The following is a 25,221-nucleotide window of genomic DNA, read 5'->3' on the forward strand; positions in this document are numbered from 1 at the left end:
CTGATTACATTTTCAATATCCAGTCAGTTGTTAAAAAATGGAACTGTGTCATGCTTAACTATACTTCAAAACTATGAAACAAGAACAAAATCTATGAACCCAAACAAAAATAAATTTGAAACTCCCAACATTTTATTAAGTTATAGCAGTCTTTAATTGGAGAAAAACAGATGTGGCAAATCTACACAAACAAGTCAATGAGAACAGATGGCTTGTCTCAAGGTTCATTGACAAAGCTGTTGAAACCACAGGGAATTCGAAATCTTTCACAAGTTGAACACATTGGATTTATCGTGCATTCACCTGTAAGAAAAAAAAGTAGCCCTATTTAGTTAACTGCATTTGTTAAGTACATTGAGTTTTTCTTGTTTTGTGTTTTTTTGGTCTTCAAACTCAATGGAAATCCAAGTTTAGAGCAGTAAGATGAGGATAATCATGTAACATCAACAGAAAGTCCAACAGAAATAATTGTTCTGCTCACATTGTGTTTACAAAAATTAACTCTTTGGAACATTGTAAAATATTTAAAAAATCCTCCCCCATTTCTCCAATTAAATTTACAAATGAAAATTACCACATCATCAATCTTTAGGATACTGCGAACAGTTTCTGTTGCCAAGGTCAGGGCACTGAGGGAGACCAGCAGAGGCTGAACAACCAGCTCCTCCAGAATGTTAGAAATACCACCCTGAAGAAACAAATTGCTGAATGAGAAGCAATTCTGATATATTAATGCAAAACATTTTTCTTCATTACATTACAAAGACTGATGAAGTAATGAAAATTTCACCTTTCGCACATTAATTCCTGCAGTCTTTTCCCCTTGTGCATGTCTATTTCTCAGCTCCGTCACAGTAGAAATAGGATTAAGACCTGCATTTTCAGCCAAAGTCGAAGGGATAATTTCCAGGGCATCGGCATATGCCCGTACACAATATGCCTCCATACCACTAAGCGTTCGAGAGTACTCGGTCAAACGCAGTGCTAACTCAATCTCAGGAGCTCCACCTCCAGCAATTAAAGCCCTGTTTAGAAGAAAAGTTACATTTTCTGAACTTTGTAATCATTTCCCTTTTATACTCTGTTTATCCAAACAATGAATTTACCCAGACCAGTAAGATGTTTGATTCTGCCTACAGAACTACAGTTTCTTCCTTTACATTATATCAGACAGAATTTTAAGTTTATTAAGCAAATAGTTTCACTGGGCAGGCCAACTTTTTTCTCTCAAGCCAGTGTCTTTCAACATCACCTAGCATCAACTGAGAATTCTGAGAAATTCATTTCAGAACTTCCACAACCAAGGACATTTAAAAACATCAAAGCAAATACATTCTATAATTGTTTATCATCAGTTCACTTTGAAAGGTGCTACCAGACGAGAGGAAAAAGTAACCAGAGATCAACTTTTGAAGTAATATCAATTTCTGAACCAGCATTGTGAACAGTGGCATCCAGAAAGCAGCTCTTTTCTGAAATCTGACCCTGAATTTTAAGTAGCTCAATTATGAATATTCAATGGAAGTCCTCCTTTTGTTGAACAACTCCCAGTTAATGCTCATCATAATAAAAGGTGGAGGGAAAATTACCTTTTCTTTACCAAGCAGCGAATAACACATAAAGCATCATGAATGGAACGCTCAGCCTCTTCCATAACCAATTTATTGGACCCTCGAACCACAATGGATACTGTTTTTCCTGGATTGGCACAACCAGTAATCTAAAAGACAAAGTATTCAATTTAAGGATTAGACCATGAAACATATGAGCAGAATTCGACCACTCGGCACATCGAGTCAACTCCACCATTACACTATGGCTGATGTACTATCTCTCTCAACACCATTCTCCTGGCTTCTCCACGTAACCTTTGACACCCTGACTAACCAAGAACCTATCAAGCTCCACTTTAAATGTACTCAATGACTTGGCCTCTACAGACGTCTTTGGCAATGAATTCCTCAGATTCACCATCCCCGGCTGAATAAGGTCCTTCATATTTGTTTTAAATGGATGTCCCTCTGTTCTGAGGCCGTGTCCTCTGGTCCTAGACTCACCCACATCCACTCTATCTAGGTATTAAAATATTTGACAGATTTCAATGAGGTTCCCCCCTCGCCGTTTTTCAAAACTCCAATGAGTACATGCCCAGAACCATCAAACACACCTCACACGTTAACCCTTTTATTCCCAGAATAATTCTTGTGAACCTCCACAATGCCAGCGTATCTGTTCTTATCTGGGCCCAAAACTGCTCCAAGTGCAAGCTGAGCATTGCCTTATGAAGCCTCACATCACATGCTTGCTTTTATATTCTAGTCCTCTTGCTAACATTGCATTTGCCGTCCTCACCACTGACTCAACCCTTTCCACCTCTGATTTTCGAATTTTCTCCATTTAGAAAATAATCTATAGCTATATTCCTTCTGCCACTACCTTGCTCATTCTCCCAATCTGTGCAAGTCATTCTACAGCAGGGATTCCATCCTTTTTTTTATGCCATTTACCCCTACCATTAACCGTGGGTTCCGTGAACCCACATTGGGAACCCTTGTTGTACCGACTCTCTGCTTCCTCACCACCTACTTCGTATTATCTGCAAACATGGCTACAAAGCCATCAATTCTGTCATCGAAATCAGAATTATCATTACATGCTGTGTCGTATGACATAGGCAATCATGGTTTCATGACTATGATTATTCTTGGCAAATTCTACAGAAGTGGTTTGCCAATAATGCCTGTTGGGCAATGTCTTTACAAGATAGGTGACCCCAGCCATTGTCGATATTCTTCAGAGATTGCCTGGCGTCAGTGGTCGCATATGCCAAACACAAAAAGTCCTTTTTATTCTGATTCTTGGAGGCAATCAGCCAATCTTCTATCCATGCTAGTATTTTTCTTGTAATACCCTGGACCCTTCTCTTGTTAAGCAGCTGCATGTGCAACACCTCATCAAAGACTTTCTGAAAACCCAAGTAAACAGCATACACCGTTATAACACAGCCTGGTATTTCCTCAAAGAATTCAAACAGATTTGTCAGGCAAGATTTCCCCTTAAGAAACCATCATGCTGACTTTGGTCTACTTTGTCATGAGCTTCCGAATATCCTGAAAAATGGACTCCAACATCTTCCCAATCACTGAAGTCAGGCTAACTGGCCTATAATTTCTTTTCTTCTGTCTCCCTCTCTTCTTAAACCGTGGAGAACATTTGCAATTTTGCAGTCCCAAGGAACCATTCCAGAACCTAATGATTCATGCCTCCACAATCTCTTCAGCTACCTGCTTCAGAATCCTGAGGTGTAGTCCAGATGGTCCAAGTGACCTATTCATCTTCAGACCTTTCAGCTTCTCAAGCACCTTCTCCTTAATATTAACAAATACACTCACTTCTGCCCCCTGGACCTCTCGAATTTCTGGAATACTGCCAGTGTCTTCCACAGTGAACACTGATGCAAAACACTTAAGCTTGTTTGCTTTTATGCTGTCTTTGACTTCCCTTGTCAGCCACGGTTGCCTCATCCTTTTCATCTTTGGGATGCATCAATCCTATGCTTTCCAAATAACTTAAGCCATTGCTGTTCTGCCATCACCCCTGCTAGTGTTCCCCTCCAATCAACTTTGGCCAGTTCCTCTCTATGCCTCTATAAGTACCTTTATTCCACTATAATACTGATACACCTGACTTTATCTTCTTCCTCTCAAAATGGAGGTTGAATTCTATATCATGATCTGTCTCCCAGGGGTTCCTTCACATTAAACTCCCTAATCAAATCTGGTTTGTTACACAACACCCAATCAAGAATTGCCTTTCCCCTAGTGGGCTGAATCACAAACTGCTCTAATAAAACCATTGCTTAGGCATTCTGCAAATTCCCTGTCTTGGGATCCAGCACCAATCTGATTTTACCAATGTACCTGCACATTGAAATACCCCATGACTATCCTAACATACACTTATTACATGCCTTTTCTTTTTCCCGTTGAAATTGATATCCCTCATCCTGGCTATTGTTTGGGGACTGCATCTAATTCCCAATCAGGGTCTTTTTACCCTTGCAGTTTTTTAAATCTACAAGGATTCTATATTTTCCAACCCTATGTCACTTCTTTATAAGGATTTCAATTATCTTTTTTACCAACAGAGCCACCCCACCCCCTCTGCCCACTTGCCTGTCCTTTCGACACAAGGTGTATTCTTCGATGATAAACTCCCCACTATGATCTTCTTTCAGCCACATCTCAGTGATGTCCACGTCATACCTACCAATCTCTAATTGCACCACAAGCTCATCTACCTTATTCTGTATACTGCGTGCATTCAAATTCAACACCTCAAGTCTTGTTACTCAACGCCAGTTACTATTAGCCCAAGCAATCTTCCACTCCGCAGACAGGAGTGGAAGATTGCTTTTTAGAAATGGCACATGAAGTCCAAACTGAATCATCTCCAACTCACTTTACAATCTCCTGTTCCGCAGACTATTACAACAAATATAATTACATTTGATGTTAAAGCTTTAGCACAGCTTATTTGAAAATTAGATAGATCTGCTGTTATCTTTGTTCATTATTACCTTGACTAATTTGCCAGATCCATTCAAAGTGACTTCTTCTGCCAACTCTGCAGAGCCCAACATGTCTGGTGTGAACTGCTCAAAATGAGCAACTGGCTTTATGCCTAAAGTCTGCAAAGAAATATACTTAATTTTTTTTTCAAATCAAAAGAAACAAATAAACAAATTTAAAACTGACAAGATATTAATATGGAAATTAAATCTAAGCAGCTGTACTTTCAGAAAGATTTAATTATTCTCTTATACCTTACAGATGAACTCAATGTCTTCTCGCTCAATATCCTTAATCACCATAATCCTCATCTTGTTGAGGAAATGGAGGGCCAGGTCGCTTAATGCATCCCTGTTTCAAAAAAGCATTAATATTAATCCCATCAACCATAAACTGGTCCAAAAGGAACAAAAGATTCAGAAGCACAGGTTACTTGATAAAAATATTTCCTCCTTTAGCAAATGATGTCTGGAGTGTTGTGTTCAGTCTTGGTTGCCCTGCTATAGGAAAGATATTATTAAACTGGAAAGAGTGCAGAAAAGATTTACAAGATGCTGCCAGTCCCTGAGGGACTGAATTCGAGGGAGAGGTTGGACAGGCTTGGACTTTACGCCTTCGAACAGGGGTTCCCAATCTTTTTTATGGCATGGAGCCTTACGATTAACCCTGGGGCCCAGGGATAGGAATCCCTGCCTTAGAGCTCAGGAGACTTAGAGGCGATCTTTATGGAAGCGAAAAAAGTTGTGTGCAGCAAAGATAGAGTGAATACACTTATTCTTTTTCTTTCAGAGTTGGGGAATTAAGAACTGGAGGGCATAGGTTAAAGATGAGAGGAGAAATATGTAGTAAGAATAAGGAAACTTTTAATACAAAAAAAGGGTAGTATCTATGTGGAATCAACTGTCAGCAGAAGTGGCTGAGTTAGGTATAACAGGTATTAAAAGATGATTGGACAGGTTGAAGGATTGGAAAGGTTTCTAAGTTAATGGAACCAGTTTGGAAATGCATGTTGGTCAATATGGTCCAATCGGGCTGAACAGCCTGTTTCCACGCTGTGTAACGCTATGACTCAAAGTGAAAGGTATTGCGCTTTTTCATGTTAAACCAGGGCAGCAGTAAACATTAGTGCCCTGGATAGTTTTGTACAACAGAGAAACCTTGGGGCAAAGTAACATAGTTCCCTGAAAGCAGAGACACAGGTTGATACGACAATGAAGGTTGCATTTGCAATGCTCACCTTTATTAGCCAATGCACTGAATACAACAGCTGGGATGTAAATGCATCAGTACAAGTCACTGAGACCACTCTTGGTGTATTGGTCATGCAAAGCAAGTTATTAGTCTGGAAAGAGTACAGAAAAAAATTACGAGGATGTTACCAGGACTGGGGAGCTTCAGTGAAAAGGAAAGGTTGGGCAGACTGGGACTACTTTTCTTGGAGTTTAAGAAGCTGAGAGGTATAGAAAATCTTGAGGCAAGGAAGATGATAGATAAGGTGGATGATCACGGTCTTTTTCCTGGGGCAGTGGAGTCAAAAATGGGAGAATTAAGTCAAGAGGGCAAAGATTCGGAGAAACTCCAAGGGAATTTCTTTCCCCCACTTAGAGGGTGGTGGATATATGGAACAAGTAGATAGAGGAAGCTGTGGCAGCAGATAAAATTACAATATATAAAAAGCATTTCGACAAACGGAAAGAAAAGGTAGGGATAGCCAAACACGCAAATTAGGCAAACTCAGAAACGCATCTTGGTCAGCAAGAACAAGTTAGGCTGTTTCTGTATTGTATAACTGTCCCATCCAGGGTTTTAATTAATTTTTAGCTTGTTAAAGTGACTTCCTAATTTGCAATAATTACCTCCAAACAGGTGTCTATGAAAATATTTTACTATTAATCCAAAGTAAAATTTCTACAAGTTGACTAAACAGGTTTACTCAAATTAAGCTGAACATATTTTTACATCATGATGAAATCACTAATGAGAAATATCCACTCATAAAACAGGGAGCTTGTGTTTTAACATACCCTCAACAATTTCAAATGACTTAGTACATTATAAACAAACTTCAGTGTTACCAGAAATTTATCTACTACAGTAGATAATAACATAAGTAAGTCCAAAACCTAAGTATTTTGTTCCACCAGCAAATCCTCCAAGTATCTCTTCTATAACTAGGTATCTATAGGTTAAAAACATTACCTCAAAATTGATTTTTGTATCAGCAGGACATTGCATCCAGCTTTTTTAATCTGCTTCACTAAGTTCAAAATGTAGGTTCTTTCTTCACGTAAAACTCGGTCCATCTGAGTATAGTCAGACACTACGATCTGATTTTCCATCTACAGAATAAAATGAAGAATTCAGAAATGCTGTGACAAGAAAATTTTGTAAACAATAACAAAGAGGACACTGATAATTATGGATTGATGCATTTTGCAATACCACCCCAATCAGAAGTGCCATAGCTTGAACGTCAATCCCTGATCTTTTTTGATATGGCCAAACAAAGATAGGGCAATATAATAGAAAGAAAATATCTAATGACCTTTGACAAGTGCATTAGCTGGCCATTAATTAAACATACATACTGGATATCGTGAAAGATTTGTCTTGCGTGGTGTTCAAACAACTCACATCATATAGTAACAGTGTACTGAGGAAATACAAGGTAAAACAGTGACAGAATGCTGAATAAAAGTGTTATAGTTACAGAGAAAGTGTAATGCAAATGGACAAACAGCTACAAGGTCATAAGTTAGACTGTGAAGTCAATAATTCATCTTATTGTACTATGGAATGACTCAATAATCTTTTAACAGCGCGACAGAAGTTTCCCTTGAGCTAGGGCATAGATGCTTTCAGGCTTTTATATCTTCTCTTTGATGGGAAAAGGGATAAGAGAGAATGTCTGGGGTGGTTCGGGTCATTGAGTCCATGGAGGGCGGGCTGGTTTCCATGAAGTGCTGAGCTGTGTCCACAACTCTGATGTTTCCTGCGGTCACGCACCAGCATGCAACTCATTGTGTCGGAGGATAATGAGTACAAGACAAAATCACCAACTGCTGCCTAAAAGCAGAGAGTAAGATATGGATCTATGAAATTTCTGGATATACAATACATCTAATGGGAAATCTGAAACATTTATGCCCCGTACATCTGAACACATTGATTTGGACAAGGTATAGGCACTTAGGTCATTTCCTTCATTTATAGAGATCATAACTAATCGATCCATTGTGACCACAACATTGTATTTCCATCTGCCTGTACATAGATGCACCACAAGGATGTGTGCTCAGCCCCTAGCTCTACTTGTTTTACCCCCATGAATGAGTGGCTAAGCACAGCACCAAAGCCATTTTCAAGCTTGCTGACTATCCGACTGCCATAAGCTGAATCAAAAGTGGTGACGAATCAGCATATAGGAGGGAGATTGAAAATCTGGCTCGGTGGTGCCAAAACAACAACCTCTTACTCAGTATCAGCAAGACCAAGGAGCTGATTATTGACCAGGAGGAAACAAGAGGTTCATGAGGATGTCCTCATTGGGAGATCAAAGTTTGAGAGGGTCAGCAACTTAAAATTCCTTAGCGTTATCATTTCAGAGGACCCATCCTGGGCTCAGCACAAAGAAAGCACAGCAGCACCTCTACTTCTTTAGGAGTTCGCTAAGATTCAGCATGACATCTAAAACTTTGACAAACTTCTATAGTTGTGTGGTGGAGAGTATACTGACTGGTTGCATCACAGCTTGGTATGGAAACACCAATACCCTTGAAAGGAAAACCTTACAAAAAGTAGTGGATATGGCCCAGTCCATCACAAGTAAAGCCCTCCTCACCATTGAGCACATTCTACGACAGAGCATTGTCGCGAAAAAGCAGCATCCATCATCAGGACCCCCACCCCCAGGTCATGCTCTCTTCTCACTGCTGCCATCAGGGAGGTGGTGCCTTGGGACTCACAACCAGGTTCAGGAACAATTATTACCTCTCAAACATATGGCTCATGAGCCAAAGGGACCATCACTGCCCCATATTCCCACAACGTATGGACTCATTTTCCAGGACTCTTCTTCTCATGCTTTCAATATTTATTGCTTGCTTGCTTATTTTATTTTCTTTCTTTCTTTTTGTATTTGCACAATTTGTTGTCTTTTGCACACTGGTACAACACCCAGTCGGCACAGTCTTTCACAGCTGAAAACAGCTATTTTCAAAGATCAACGTCAGTTGTAGCTAACAACACACTGCATGGGAATCTTCAAAAGCCAAGTTGTACTAAAGCAAGAGACTTCCAACTATTTATGGCAAAAGTATTGAATGCTACTTGCTACTTAATTCAAGTAAAATAACAAAAACTCTTGTAAAAATTGTTATATTATGCTTATACTAGAGCAGCACTTTGCATTTTACAAGGTCGACATGTGAAATGATGCACAGAACCTTAACTAGAAAGCAGACCAAACTTATGGATAAGTAAATTCAAACTGAAGTCCATTCAGGCATGTAGTACACAGTTTGCCTTAACTGCCAACATTTTTTTTGTGAAAAGAGACATGTAACGCATTTGTGTTACCTTCATACATCTTTAACAACTCTTTTACTGCTTCTCCCAATTTTATAAAGAAAATAGCCAAACATTGTTAACACATTTGATTTCGTATGACCTGGGTACTTTGAGGATAAAGTTGGCCATGGTTTTGAATGGCTTACTCATTCAATAAGTAGCTTGCTGCACTGAAATGGGTATGCTAACATTTGTTTAATTTAGAGATACAGCAAGGTAACAGGCCCTTCCAGCTCAATAAACCCATGCCACGCAATTACATCCATTTGACCCACTTAACCTACTAACCCACACGTCTTAGAATGTGGGAGTAGGGGTTGGGGAGAACCAGATCACCTCAGGAAACCCACGTGGCCACAGGGAGAACATACAAACTTCTTACAGACACCAGAGGGGACTGAACCTGGGCACTGGTGCTCTAAGTGTTACATTAACTGCTATGCTATCATGTTACCGCAAGAAGAAATGTCCAGTAAATTACCAATTTGAAAAGCAATGTCTGGGGGACTTCCGGGTCATCAAGGGAATGGTGGCGTAAGGAAAAGGTCTCTCGACAAAAAAGAAGGTAAACTGCCCCAAAATCGAATTTAGACAAATACTTAATATTGCATAACTATATTAATAAAAGGGGCAAGGATGATGTCTAAGAACAAGAATAAAAAGTCCGCTTCGAAGGCTGATAAACATGAAGAGATGCAGCAAGGCAACGGGCCTAGCTCCCCCACGGCAAGCCAGGACGGAGATAATGAGGGGGAATCGGTGACTCTGTCTTTGATTCTCAGAGAGATTCGCGAGTTCCGACAAGATAACAGCAAACAGCTGGAAGATATTAAAGGAGAAATAGTAAAAACTAACTCGTGGATAGATGAAGCCGCAGCGAGGATTGTTGGAATTGAAGAGAAGCTACAAAACGCCGAGGAAGTGATAGCAGAAATGCTGAAGCTACAAGACCAGCTCCAGTGGAAACTAATAGATCAAGAAGGCCACTCGAGAAGGGAAAATGTGAGGATCTACGGAGTTCCCGAAGGAACCGAAGGTAAACCTGGATTGATGATTCCCTTCGTGGAGAAGCTGCTTAGAGAGAACCTTGATATACCGGCCGCAAAAGACCTACAGATAGAAAGGGCTCACCGCGCATTGGCACCACAGCCTCCGGCAGGCGCCCAGCCCAGATCGATTCTGATCAGATTTCTCAGTTACAGAACGAAGGAAGAGGTGCTTAAAAGAGCATGGCAAAAGAAAGGTTTCATGTGGAACAACTGCAAAATCAGTTTAGACCATGATTACGCACCGGGGATTCTTGCCAGACTGAAGGAATATACGGAAACACGGAGAGTCCTGCAGGAAAACAACATCAGATTCCAGACCCTGTATCCAGCTCGGCTGAGAGTCTTTTACGACGAAGGGACAAAAACTTACGCTACAGTGGAGGAGGCAACGTTGGACCTGGCGGACCGGGGACTACCTATTAAAGTTATCACCCAACCGGAGTCGCTACTGGAGAGGATTCGGCAGAAGTCGTGGCAGTTAGTGGGGCGAGGACGCTCCACTCGAACCAGAGTGTCAAACTACAAGGAAAAGCTGCAAATATTCAGACGCGAATGTACAGAGAATACAGATTAATTAAGAGAAATGACTGAAAAGAGTAAATCGGACTTAAAAGTAAAATGAAAACTGGTAACTGAAAATAAACTAGGCGGAATAACTTGAATGATAGCAATATGGTCGAGGCATAAATAGGAGAAAATTCTCTATGATTATTCAAACTGCTGAGGGCCCTCTAACACAGGGTGAAGATAGAGGTTATCCCTCTGAACTGAGGCGGGTCGGTGCTCAGGCCTCACTGTGGGAAGTCGGGAAAAATTTTCAAATGTTATACGTTCAGAAATGTCTAGGGTGTGGTTATATGTCTTGGTTTACTGTTGAGAAGGGATTGCTTACTGTTTGGTTAGAAAAGGAGAGTGCTTTTTTTCTACTAGAGAAAAATGCAAACTGAATTGGTAAAAATAATTTCCTATAATGTTAATGGGGTTTTGAATCCAATTAAAAGAAATAAGATTATGTCTAAATTGAAAAAAGAGAGGGCACAAATAGCTTTCCTCCAGGAAACACATATGAGCCAATCTGAACATGGAAAATTAAAATGAATGGGCTTTAAGCATGTATTTTATTCATCATATAAATTGAGTCACAAAAGAGGGGTAGCTACTTTAATATCAAGTACTCTTAATTATGAACATATTTCAGAGACTAGAGACAAAGAAGGACGGTTTATAAAAATCACAGGAAGAATAGAAGGTACAGAAATAACATTGCTGAATGTTTAGGCTCCTCCAGGTAGTGAATGGTCATTTTATAGACACATTTTTGACCTAATGGTCAGTTCTCGAGGGGTAGTAATTTGTGGAGGGGATTTTAATATTAGATTAAATCCTATATTAGATTCTTCAAGAATAGTTACTCAGAATAAACCTCTGACTTGGAAAGTGAATTCATTGATGGAGGAGTTGGGAATTATAGATGTCTGGAGGGAATTACACCCTACTAGTAAAGATTATACATATTACTCTTTCCCTCATTCAGCCTATTCAAGGATAGACTATTTCTTTATCTTTAATACAGATAGACTCAGGATAAAAAACTGTAATATTGCAACAATTGATCTGTCGGATCATAGCCCAGTCTCTATGTCTCTAATCCTGGAAAGGAAAATGAGGAAAACACTATGGAGGCTAAACTCACATATACTCAATAACCCGAAAGTAATGGAGAGATTAAGGGGAGAAATCAAAGAATATCTAGACCTTAATGACACGGGAGAAACATCACCAGTGGTTTTATGGGATACATTGAAAGCTGTACTGAGAGGGAAAATTATTTCCATTACTACTCACATGAAAAAAATCAATGCACAAAAATTAGCAGACCTACAAGGAAAATTAAAACAACTTCAAGTTGTAGATAGCAACAAAAGTAATTCAAATCGAAAACAGGAAATTAGGAAATTGCAAAGTGAAATTGATGATATTTATACGTTGGAAACTCAAAGAAATTTTCTTTACCTGAGACAGAAGAATTATGAAGTAGGAGGTAAATCAGCTAGATTATTAGCATATAAATTACGAAAACAACAAGCAGACAATACAATTCATAAAATAAAGAATCCAAAGACAAAGCTTGTGGAGAGTACAATAGGGAAAATTCAAGAGAGTTTTGAAACATATTATCGAGAGCTGTACTCCCAACCCCGGGCCCCCAGTGAGCCCTATATAGACAGTGTATTGAATTTTTTAGATCTACCTAAACTTACAGATTTACAAAATGAAAGTTTATTAGAACCAGTAACTGTCAAAGAACTGAACGTGGCCATCTCTAGGTTAAAGGCTGGAAAGTCCCCGGGTTCTGATGGGTTTACCTCAGAGTGGTACAAGTCCCTGAAGACACAGTTAGCCCCATTACTACTTAACACCTTTAATTGGATCTTGCAGAGAGGAGAAACTCCACCTTCCTGGAGAGAAGCGATTATTTCAGTTATTCCTAAAGAGGGTAAAGATAAACTAGAATGTGGCAATTATCGGCCAATTAGTGTTCTTAATTTAGATTACAAACTATTTACATCTATATTAGCGCGCAGATTGGAAAAGCTTTTACCTGGCCTAATCCATTTAGACCAGACTGGATTTATTCAACAAAGACAAACACAGGACAACATAAGGAGAACTCTGCACATATTAGAACAGGTTAATAAGAACGAGACAGAGACAATGGTAGTAGGATTGGACGCTGAGAAAGCTTTTGATTCGGTTACTTGGACATTCCTATACAGAGTGTTAGGAAGATTCGGCTTTCAAGAAAGGTTTATTAAAGTAATTCAGACTCTATATGACAGCCCTACAGCCCGAATTAAGATAAATGGGGACCTCTCTGACTCCTTCATTTTAGAGAGAGGCACTAGACAGGGATGCCCAATTTCTCCTCTCCTTTTTGCGCTATATATTGAACCACTTGCCCAACTAATAAGACAGAGCGAAATCGTAAAAGGTATCAAGGTGGCAGGGATTGAACAGAAAGTGGCGTTATTCGCAGATGATGTTTTGGTCTATCTGAGTGAACCAGAAAAATCATTTATAGGATTGTTTACACTGTTGGATGACTTTGGGAAAATATCAGGTTATAAAATAAATGTAAAGAAAACGCAGGTTATGTCCCTAAATTATACACCATCCAAGAAATTGCAGGATACATACGATCTTAAGTGGGAAGCTAAATCATTAAAATATTTAGGAATAACCCTGCCGAAGGATCTTTCAACACTGTCACAGGTAAATTATGGGCCATTAATCTCAGAGATAAAAGCAGATATGCATAGATGGAATCTTATCCCCTTTTTAAGTTTAAATTCAAGGATAAATACTATAAAAATGAATATTCTTCCTCGGTTATTATATCTTTTCCGTACTTTACCAGTGGAGATGGATGATAATCAATTCAGGGAATGGGACAAATGGATTTCCCGCTTCATTTGGCAAGGAAGGAAACCTAGAATTCGTTATAACACCTTACAGTTAGGGAAGGAAGGAGGAGGTATGGTTCTTCCTTGCCTGAGAAATTATTTTTATGCCTCACAGATAACCCCTCTGTTATATTGGTGTAATAGGGAATATAAGGCTAGATGGAAGGAAATAGAATTTGGATTAGTTGACAGTTTTCCTCTTCAGGCCTCAATAGCTGACAAAGGATTGATGGCCCAGTTGGAAAAATTTAATAATGCTTGGATAAATCTTACATTAAAAGTATGGCAGAAGGTAGTTAATTCATGTGGAATTAATAACATGTTAAAACTCTTTAGATGGTGTGCATATGATACCGAATTCCTTCCCAACAGAGGAGATAAAAGATTTGAGCTATGGATAAAGAAAGGTCTTACAACCTACCTCTCATTTATAGATAAAAGAGTATTACAAAGTTTCCAAATCCTGCAGGACAAACATGGCCTAGAACATAATGACTTTTTTAGGTACCTTCAAATACGCAACTATGTTAACCAGAGTTGTAGATATACAGACCTATCAACAGTAGAATTAGAATTTTTCAAGATTCTGAATTCGGCTTGCAGTTCAATACCTAGTAAATCAGTTTCTCGCCTATATAATGCACTCTCCCATGCTAAAAATGTAAATACACTGTATATTAAAGAGAAGTGGGAGAAAGAAGCGGGGTTGGTACTTTCAGAGGAGGTTTGGGGGAAAATCTGCAGCTTTCAATGGTCCTCGACTAATTCTTTGACTTGCAGAGAACATTGTTGGAAAAACATTATAAGATACTTCAAGACCCCATATCAGGAAAAATATAAAGATACAAATGTGATGTGTTGGAGAAGGTGCGGCTCCAAGGAGGCATATCATTTTCATATTTTCTGGGATTGCCCTAAATTAAGTCTATTTTGGGAAGGTATTCATAGAACATTAGTTAAGGTACTTAGGTCCCAGATACCTCTGAACTTTGAGACGCTCTATTTGGGGCATGTATTGTTCCTTGAACAGAAGGAAGATATAAAGTTGCTGCAGGCCCTCTTAGCGGCAAGTAAGAAATCAATCACTAGAAAATGGCTAAATCCAATACCACCTACATTAGAAGATTGGTACGAAATTATCTTGGAAATATTTAAAATGGAAAAGTTGACTTACTCCCTGAGAACTCAAAAAGAAACATTTTATCAAATCTGGAATAAATGGATTGAATATATAACCCCAATGTGAGCAGACTTTAGATGACTCTCCTAATGATTTATATTGCTCTTCTCATCAACACAGTAACATTGCTAACGTAAGCACCCCTAGTCTAAATGTTTGTTTGTTTGGTTTTTTTTTGGAAAATAGAGAATTAACACAAGTAAAGGGAAAGATTTGGGAAAGGGATTAAAAAAAAATGAAAAAATTAAGTAAATAAGTACATAGGGATTGGATAATTATGTCTGCGGGCAGGAACAAGCACGAACAAATTGGGATATAAACACCTACAATGGTTGGTATATAGGCTTGTATGCAACATTTTGGACCAGTGGAAATGGTCCAGAAGGGTTGTATGGAAACTATTATTACCATTTTTCTTAACAACTAATTTCATTACTTAGCCTAATAGGTTAGATTTACCACAGTACATAATTATCTATTTAAATGTTTATTTTCCTTTTATATCATCTCAATGTGTACTTAAGAATGTATAAATAATTGTAGTTTTATACATATACAAAAATGGAAAAGGTTATATGTGTGAAAAAAGCATGATAATTGTGAATTCCTTATCCAAATAAAAATAAAATTAAAAAAAAAAGAAAAGCAATGTCTGAGGTTTGGTTTCTGTTTGTAATTCTTAATGAAAACCAAGTATGACATTACCTCAGTGCTATTATGATCTTATTAATATCAGAAATACAATACACAATCTACATCATTAATATTACTTATCAGTAAAACCATTATACATAGCCCTCAGACCTTTTAAGCACACAGTCACATTTTTATTCCAAAGAAGAAAAAATGTGACTATGTGTTTCAGATTAAACTCAAGAAAAATTGAATCATGTATTGCCCTTTCCATTGAGATTAGAATGGAATAGAGTGATTACTGCATTCATATATGAACTTTGATTAAAAAAACACATAATTTTCACCAGATATACTATCCTCAAGGTTGCAGTGCCTCACAGAAGTCTTCTACCCTCAATTATATTCAGATGTTTTAACACAAATGAAAAAACATCCTAAGTTTGGCAACATGAAAGCCTTAAGCTATTCTAAAGTAGTTCAAGATAAAGAGGATGGAAAACCTGACACACAAACTCATCAAATTTCAAGTCCAATACCAGAAACAGCATTAATTTTTTTTTTGCATACATGGTACTGGATTTAAAATCCACTCTGCTATAATTTCTTACAAGTTCTTTCTCTGTACTTTAAAGTTTACATACAAGGTTAGATCAACAGTTACCAATAGATTTTTCAGAATTCCAAAAAAAAACCCCTACTGTGTGATGAAATTTTCTGAGCAATTGAAGGAATTAATGGCTGCTCATGGTTTATTATTTCAAGCAATCTACAAGTATAAAAGGACTTACATCTGTTTTTGGAGCAGACAAGCAGAACTGGATGAGTCCAATTTTAGCCTTTTCTACACGACTTATACCCGTATTGACAACTCTCTGAGTCAGAACCAGTCCATTCACCAATTCACAGTCATCAATTGTTCCTCTGCAAAGCAAATTTTAATTACCCATTAACGTGCATTTCATCTCACAGGGAAAGCCAAGGCTTCTAAATGAAGCAGTAATATATTTTGTATACTATAGTATAAAGATCCTCAGCAAATCAAATCACACCACAGAAGCAATGGAATTGAAAGTAATAATTTGGATCAAAAAATCTAAATAATGGCCATCATTCAACAATTTCTTCAAATCCCTTTAATTCATTGGTGCCTTTTGGGGAAGAAACTGACTATCTTAAACTGGCTTAAATGCAACTCATGAAGCACAGCAAGGCCATTTGCTACTACTATCTCCTGAAATGACTGAACAAGGCACTCAGTTGTACCATAACCACCTTATTTTAAGAATAAAATAATAAAGTAAGAGCACTTGGTACTGAATGCAGCTTACAACATTGTTGGTTCTAATTCCCTATCCACAGGATCTTGGCTTCCCTGCAGAAAAGCAGCAGTTTAAGGTGGCAGTTCACTAACACCTTCTCAATGCTGTGAAAACCGCATCTCAAATTAAAGACTTAGAAAATTAGTTTGGCCTTTGCTCTGTCAAGTGCCCCAAATATTAGTGATCAAGATTTCGTGAAGCTTTTTTTTCCCCCACTCATACAAAATCATCTCAGGAATTTGAAATTCAAAACATCAACCATAAACAAATTGACTAATATTTCTTCTTACCCCAGTTTCCTGACAATTTTGATATCTCTGAGATCCACACTAGTTGCAGTTGCAGGATCAATTACGCTCATTACCGCACCAACACTCATTGGAGCAAGAAGGCTAGCATATTGAGAAACCACCTGTAAAACCAAGAGAGCTTTTACTTTAATTGAGTGTGTCCATGATTGCTCTGTTTACGAGTAAACGTCATCTGACTTTTCCCCACCTGCCCTGCAGTCCTACAAATTACTTCCTTTCAAGAATTATCCACTTCTACTTTGAACACCATGATTCTACCTTCACTATTTATCTTGCACTACTTTGTAGATCTTAACGAATCAGTGGATTTAATAAAAATCCTCATGGTTTACTTTTGGTTCTTTTCCAACTTCCGGTTACACCAAAATACAGTGAAAAATCATGATGAGAATTTGAATCACCAATCTAATTAACCTCAAATCTTAACTAATATCCAGACACTGGAACACAAATGTTTAAAATATGCTTTTCTTAGACTGATCAAATAACTGATACTTAAAAAAAATGTCATCTATCACAATTCCCAGTTTCCCCATCATTAACCTTAGGAGTAATCGAGCCCAAAGGTAGGGCAGCAATGGGTCAGGTTGGAGCTGAAGGAACTTGACATTTATTTCAGAATCCTTCATATTATCCAACTTGAGATCATGCCATAAGGAAAACCATCACCACCAACTGCAGATAAGTCAATAACTATCCACATTGAAGATCAACTGGAAAAAGTTTGCTGGAAGTAGAATACACCCTACGGAAAGACAATGTTTTATTAGGAGTGATGGTTCAGGAGTACATCATTTGTGATTGTACTTGATTGCACTTCATAACCTAAGACCTTTCATTCATCTATCAAACAGTTCTCATTAAAGGTAAAAATTTTAATTCCTTCTTCCTGGGCATAGCAAATCAATGGTGCAATATGATGGATAATAGCAAATAAAGTAACCAAAAGCATAAGCAGCAAAATGGCACAGTAAGACAATTCATCATTTGCTGATCACTGTTACTCCATGGGCAATGCCAGCCACACCTAAATTGATGTACTAATACAATGAAACTGGAGTACAGTGTGCTTAAAAATCAATACCATGAGGCATTCAATGGATCAGGCCAAAACTGTCAGCTTAAAATAAAATTGGGTGAGGTAATCAGTGCACAACTGGATTACAGAAAATTTGACACACTGAGCCATATGCGAACCCACATCTAGTTGAAACACCTTAAGCATCTTCAGCCAAAATTGGCAGATGAACAATGCTACTCCTGCCTCCAAGGTTTCCACATTCTTAATCCAAGTATTCAGCCATTTTAGTTCACGGGCATCTTGAGCGTTACACACACAGAAAAGCAATTACCCCATGTTTCTCTTTCCAAGTGAGATGGCTTGACAATCTTCAACTAAATTAGTGACAATGACAGAATTGCTAAATTTATACAGTGAATATACAAAATAGGCTGCTTAACAGATTTCACATGGTGAAATTGCACATAATAACCAGAACTAACTTCTTAGACCAAGTACTAAATATTATCAAATGATAAGTGTCTTTACTTTGGAGTTCAAAGCAGTAGTTGCACTGTTCAGGAGGGATTCTCGGTCACTTAGTTCTACGGGCTGTGCAATGCCATTCAAAATTTCAACTCCCTTTTCCACAGCCTTTTGGAAAGATTCAGATATGATTGTAGGATGAATTCCTAAAATAAAAAAGTTAATTTGTTAGTTTGTACAACAAAAGTCAAACAAGAAAATTCAGAACGAAAGAAGAAAATATAGCAAACATGGAAAAAAGAGGCAACCTTGAAGAAGAAACGGAAGTCTTTTGATTATGATGAAATGAAAAACACACAAAAATTTGGAAAGAGGACTGATACAGTGTATGGTCTAGGGAGGGATGGTGGCGGATCGCCACCATTAACTGTTTGCTAAGCAGCGAAGTGCCTTTTAGCCAGATATATTCCATCTGCTGGAGGTGCTGCAGTCAACAAGTTTGATAATCATGTCACAGCAGAAACAAACAGCAAAAAGGATATGGAGGTTAAATGATCTTGAGGAACTGAGATTTTTAAGGCTATCGATGGCTGTGTGTGATCTAAGAAAACATTAAGAGGAAGCAAGGTAACAGAAGGTCAGATTTACAACTTAGAGTTGGGTGGGCAACCTGTTACCAAAAAAGCTTTGTGGCCATCGATAAATTTAAAATTTGGACCAAACCATACAATGCTGATAAAAAGTATTCATCCCTCCTTGGAAGTTTTCATATTTTGTTTTATAACATTAAATCACAGTGGATTTAATTTGGCTTTTTTGGACACTGATCAACAGAAAAAAGACTCTTTCGTGTCAATGTGAAAACAGATCTCTACAAAGTGATCTAAATTAGTTAAAAATATAAAACACAAAATAATTGATTGCATAAGTATTCACCCCTTTAATATGACACACCAAATCATCACTGATGCAGCAAATTAGTTTTAGAAGTCACTTACTTAATTAAATGGAGATCACCTATGTGTAGTCATGATGTTTCAATTGATTGTAGTATATGTGTCCTAGGGTTTTTATTGACTTTTCCAAAATAAACAACAGACAACTATCTATATACTACTAAAACTCTCATGCTTTGTCTGTCTGTCTGTTTATGACCTCCAATTAGCGCAAATGGTGCATTACAGCGGCACTTCTTTTGGCTAAATCAAATTAAAATGTGCAAACCTACAGAATGCAGGCAAAGTTCAGGGTTATATATTCGTATAAAATTGCTCATTCACCAAAAATCAACAGGCTGGCTTTCACCCGAGACCCGATAGGCCATCATGGAAATCAGGACACGACAGCCCAACGCAAGCGCACAGCCAGCCTCAGCAGCGACACCTACCGGAGCAAAAGGGCAGGGCAGCTCTATTTCGAGGGGTCACACTTTGCTAATTACCATCAGCATGTGCAGGATTGGGACAGATCAAGAGATAATTAAATCTTATTGTAATGACGTACTTCGAGACACCCATAAAACCCTCTGCTGCAGTCAAAGGCCCAGCTCGGATTCCAGTTTCCTACGAACGTGCTTCCTTGTAGGATCTTGCAGGAGTATAACTCCACCAGATAGCATGAAAGACTCAAGTTTCGTGACCAAAGAAGTGACTTGCACAATCATCTTGTTGGGTATGATATCAGTTCTGATGTACACAGAAAGCTACCACCGCTGCAATGCTATCACATTTTCTCGCACTAGGGGTGTATACCTTGCCAAAAATCACTATAAGAATTACTCCCCCCAGATGGTACTGGTGGCCCAAATTTGGGGTCCTGGCTCACAAACCAAAAGGTACATCTACTAAATACTGAAGGCAGTGAGTAATTATGCAATTACTCTGTTTAATAATTGTAATAAATTGAGACCAATCTGTTGAAATTTGTTTTCACTTTGACATGGAAGTCTTTTTCTGTTGATCAGTGTCAGAAGAGCCAAACTAAATCCACTGTGATTCAATGTTGTAAAACAACAGAATGCAAAAACTTCTGGGGGTGGGGGAGGATTTGAATACGTTTTATAGGCACTGTATCTTTCACTGAATTCAGACCACTCTGGGACAGGCAATTAAAAGAAAGGATGCTAAAATCAATTGGAAAGTAAAGTTTCATCTAAACCAAAAGACAGTTAAAACAGGTATGTATTACCTTTAAGCATCCAAGTAACCAGCTTTCCACAATAAGAAATACATTAATATAAGAAATACATTAATATAGAAAATCATTCCAGCATTCCCAAAATTTAATGACTTAAGGCATGCCCAAACAGTAAATGCAACATACCTTTTTGAAGTAGTTTAGCACAATAATCGAGCAAGGCTCCTGCGATTACTACAACAGAAGTGGTCCCGTCACCAGCTTCAATATCCTGGGCTTTTGACAATTCTACCAGCTGAGTTATATATTAAAAAAAATTCTCTTGTTAATTTACAAGCATTCAAGTAGTGTGTGCATGCATTAACAGTTATTCATTAGGAAAATTAATTTGTAGTGTTTGATGAATTATTCTCATTTAAGATCAGAGCGCAAAAACATGTTACATAAAGACTGCTTAAAACTGATAACTTGATCTTCATTGCACCAGAGAACCAGATGCTTATTTGATCTAAAATGTTTTGCACAGATTTTCTTTCAACCCTTACCATTTTCGCTGCTGGATGCAACACCTGCATTTGCTTTAATATTGTTGCTCCATCATTGGTAATGGTTACATCACCTTTTCCATCTTGAATCTATGGCATGGGTAGAGCAATTAAGAGAGATGAAATTAATCAAAATGTGAACTGAAAAGGCATAGTGCAAGAAAACAAACCCTAAAGGCGGCAAATGGATGTACAATCTTAAAAATGAAATGTTTCCCACTTCTTGGCTGAGTTGAGCCAGAAATAATTCACAGTTTTCAATCTGAAAGAACTCCATTGCTGTATCCTATACCAATCAGTTCTCAAAGCACCAAATTCGGCGGGCAGTGAATGCAACAAGTGATTAAGGATTGCACAAAGCTTGTGGTTAAACCTTTAGGACATTGGTTATCAATATACTTAAGTACATCAGCAAACCATCCTTAAGTTATTCAAAATACAAGACAAGATGGAAACAAATAATTGTTTGGATCTAATGACATCTCTCCAGCTGTCAATGAATGAATAATTCCATTTCAATAACTTCTTCAGTAACAAAGAAATTGATAACAGAAACAGATTATCAGGATTAGGTTAAATATCACTGGCATATGCCATGAAATTTGTTGACTTTGCAGCAGTAGTACAACACATAATATAGGAAAAACCTGAATGCAATATCTACATACAGTGTATGTTAATATACACACATATGTACGCATATAAAGTAGTTAAATAAGCAGTACAAAAATAAAAAGTATGGAGGTTATGTTCATGGGTTCAATGTCCATTCAGAAATCAGATGGTAGAGAGGAAGAAGCTATTCCTGAATTGCTGAGTGTGTGCCTTCAGGCTTCTGTACCTCCTTCCTGATGGCAGCAATGAGAACAAGGCATGACCTGGGCGATGGGGGTTCTTAATGATGGACACTGCCTTTTTGAGGCATCGCTCCTCGAAGATGTCCTGGATGTCACGGATGTAAGTGCTCATGATGGAGCTAACTAAGTTTATAACTGCAGCTTATATCGATTTGTGCAGTAGCATCCCACCTTCCCTCATACCAGATAGATACTTTATTGATCCCAAAGGGAATTAGTGTCACAGTAGCATTACAAATAGAAGTAGTAGAAAGAATAAAAAATAAGTTACCACAAACAGCCTAACAGGAGGGGGTCATCACTTCCCGGGTTATAGGTTATGCAATCAGGTAGAATGCATTAAACATCTATAAAAATTTGCGACATATCAAATCTCCTCATGAAGTAGAGCCACTGTCGTACCTTGTTTGTAGCTGCATCGATATGTTGGATCCAGGTTAGATCCTCAAAGATATTGACACCCAGGAACTTAAGTTTGCTCACTCTGCTCCCTCTATGAGGACTGGTATGTGTTCCCTCATCTTACCTTTTTCGAAGGCCACATTCAGTTCTTTGGTCTCACTGACATTGAGTGTAAGGTTGTTGCTGTGACTCCATTCAACTAGCTGATATATCACTCTTGTTACATCTGAAATTATGCCAACAATTCTGACAAGGCACACAGTGATGTGTGAGGGAAAGTAGAGCAGTGGGCTAAGAACACATTCCTGAGGTGTACAAGTGTTCATTGTCAGCGAGGTGGAGATGTTACTTCTGATCTGCACCTATTGTGGTCCTCCAGTTAGGAAGTCAAGGATCCATTTGCAGAGGGAGGTACAGAGGCCCAGGTTCGAGATCTTTTTCATCAGAAGTGCATGAATGATTGTGTTAAATGCTGAGCAGTAGTCAATAAACAGTATCCTGATTATGGTATTTGTATTGTCCAGGGAATCCAAGGCCACATGAAGAACCAAGATCGCATCCACCATAGACCTATTGTGGTGGTAGGCAAAATGCAGTGGGGCCAGGACTTTGGGGAGACAGGAGTTAATTCTAGCCATAACCAACATCTCAAAGCAGTTCATCACTGCAGGTGCGGGTGCCACTGGATGACAGTCGTTAAGGTAGCTCACCCTGCTCTTCTTGGGCACTGGTATAATTGTTGACCTCTTTTTAATGAAAAGAATTAAAGAAAGATTATGTTTAATTCTAAATATAGTAATTCCATACCATTTTATCCATGCCCTTTGGACCAAGACTTGTCCTTATAGCATCCGCAACAGCTAGAAGAAAGAAAAAGACATTTTATAACTTAATCTTGCTTCATTAAAATCCTACTTTCGTTAGACATAAAGTATACCACCTAATCTATTCTGTGTTTCAAATCCATTGTTCAAATTGTCACTCAATGAACTGGATGATTTACAGAAGACTGGCAGTTAATAAGAAATCCTCAACCTGTAGTTCCAGACAAGAAATCCCAAAATATTTCCTCTTAAACCACCAAGAGCAGTATGCCAGCTCCAAGACCAAGGTTTAGTCTTCCACAATCTCTGATACTCCCAACTGTTACCCAATAACCCTCCAATTAATTTGTAACTCCTTGTATCACCCCTCAACCACTTATTCCCACCAACTCCTTGATCCTTCCCTCCATCACCCTGCTTACACCCTAAAAATCATCTCCCCTCCTTCACCTCTTGTCCATCCCAATATCTTCACTGATGAACCCTTCCATTCTCATCCTGTCTCTATGTCATTTAAATCCCAAGACTCTGCTGCCTTTCTCTACTGCTCACACCTCACCATCTCCTTGTCCCCACTGCATCATGAATCTCAGCCTCACCTTACCATCATCACCACCTCCTCAGTTTTCCTCCCTCACTCCCCACCCTCCCACTATCTACCCCTCACACCCACCCACAACCCCATTTGCCCCTCAGTCCTCCATCCTCCAACTGACCCTTCCTCATTCTCCTTGTACCCTTCCCATTCACCCCACCACCACTCTCCATCGTCTCCCATCCTTTTGCCCCTCCACACCCCCCATCCTCTCACTGCCACTCCCCTCACCCAACTCCCCACCTTTCACCCATCCTCCCCTCCCCGTTCTCCCCCGCCCCCCCATTCTCCCCCTGGTCCTCCCATCCACCCCCCATTCTCCCCTGGTCCTCCCCCCCCATTCTCCCCGGTCCTCCCGTCCTCCCCCCCATTCTCCCCGGTCCTCCTGTCCTCCCCCATTCTCCCTGGTTATCCCCAATTCTCCCCGGGTCCTCCCCCTCCCCCCATTCTCCCCGGTCCCCTCTCCCCTCCCCCATGCTCCCCCGGACCCCTCTCCCCTCCCCCAGACCCCTCTCCCCTCCCCCATGCTCCCCCGATCCCCCTCCCCTCCCCGTCCATGCTCCCCCGATCCCCCTCCCCTCCCCGTCCATGCTCCCCCGATCCCCCTCCCCTCCCCGTCCATGCTCCCCCGATCCCCCTCCCCTCCCCGTCCATGCTCCCCCGATCCCCCTCCCCTCCCCGTCCATGCTCCCCCGATCCCCCTCCCCTCCCCGTCCATGCTCCCCCGATCCCCCTCCCCTCCCCGTCCATGCTCCCCCGATCCCCCTCCCCTCCCCGTCCATGCTCCCCCGATCCCCCTCCCCTCCCCGTCCATGCTCCCCCGATCCCCCTCCCCTCCCCGTCCATGCTCCCCCGATCCCCGTCCCCTCCCCATCCATTCTCCCCCGGTCCTCCCCTGCCAATTCTCTCACCCAGTCCTCCCGTCCATCCCCCTCCCATTCTCCCCCGGTCCTCCCAATCCCCGTCCTCCCCCTCCTTCCTTTATCCTCCCGCCCTCCCCACCCTTCACCCCGCCCTCCCCTCCCATCACCTCATCCTCCCTACCTTTGGCGGCCGAGATGTTACTGAAACGGATCTGAGCAGGTTTGTCGCGGTCCTGATAAACGCCCTTCGACACATTATTGGCGGATTTGCCGGCATTTTTCTCAGGCATTTCGCAAAAGAATTTCGCTGAGCTTCAGCTTCAGTCGCCGAGCACAAGGAAAATGGCTGCAGATTGAGAGCGTGGATCGCCGGCAGCAGACTGTGGTGGAGAAGCTTCCAGAAATGGTCAGGAC

At 39.7% G+C, this 25,221-nt stretch overlaps 1 protein-coding gene across 1 annotated transcript; it reads right to left on the reverse strand.

The window, feature by feature from the left end:
- Positions 1-88: 88 nt before the first annotated feature.
- Positions 89-25,221, reverse strand: cct4 (chaperonin containing TCP1, subunit 4 (delta)). Its single transcript, XM_063056059.1, has 14 exons — positions 24,989-25,221; positions 23,333-23,385; positions 21,267-21,356; positions 20,908-21,016; positions 18,649-18,791; positions 17,079-17,200; positions 16,258-16,390; positions 6,771-6,910; positions 4,826-4,922; positions 4,580-4,690; positions 1,590-1,720; positions 791-1,025; positions 575-688; positions 89-303 (listed from the first exon to the last, which is right to left on the reverse strand). Exons 1-14 carry the CDS (start codon positions 25,095-25,097, stop codon positions 289-291), a joined length of 1,602 nt encoding a protein of 533 aa, XP_062912129.1. The 5' UTR covers positions 25,098-25,221; the 3' UTR covers positions 89-288.

This window comes from Mobula hypostoma, chromosome 8 (genome assembly GCF_963921235.1).
Source record: "Mobula hypostoma chromosome 8, sMobHyp1.1, whole genome shotgun sequence".
Classification (NCBI taxonomy): domain Eukaryota; kingdom Metazoa; phylum Chordata; class Chondrichthyes; order Myliobatiformes; family Myliobatidae; genus Mobula; species Mobula hypostoma.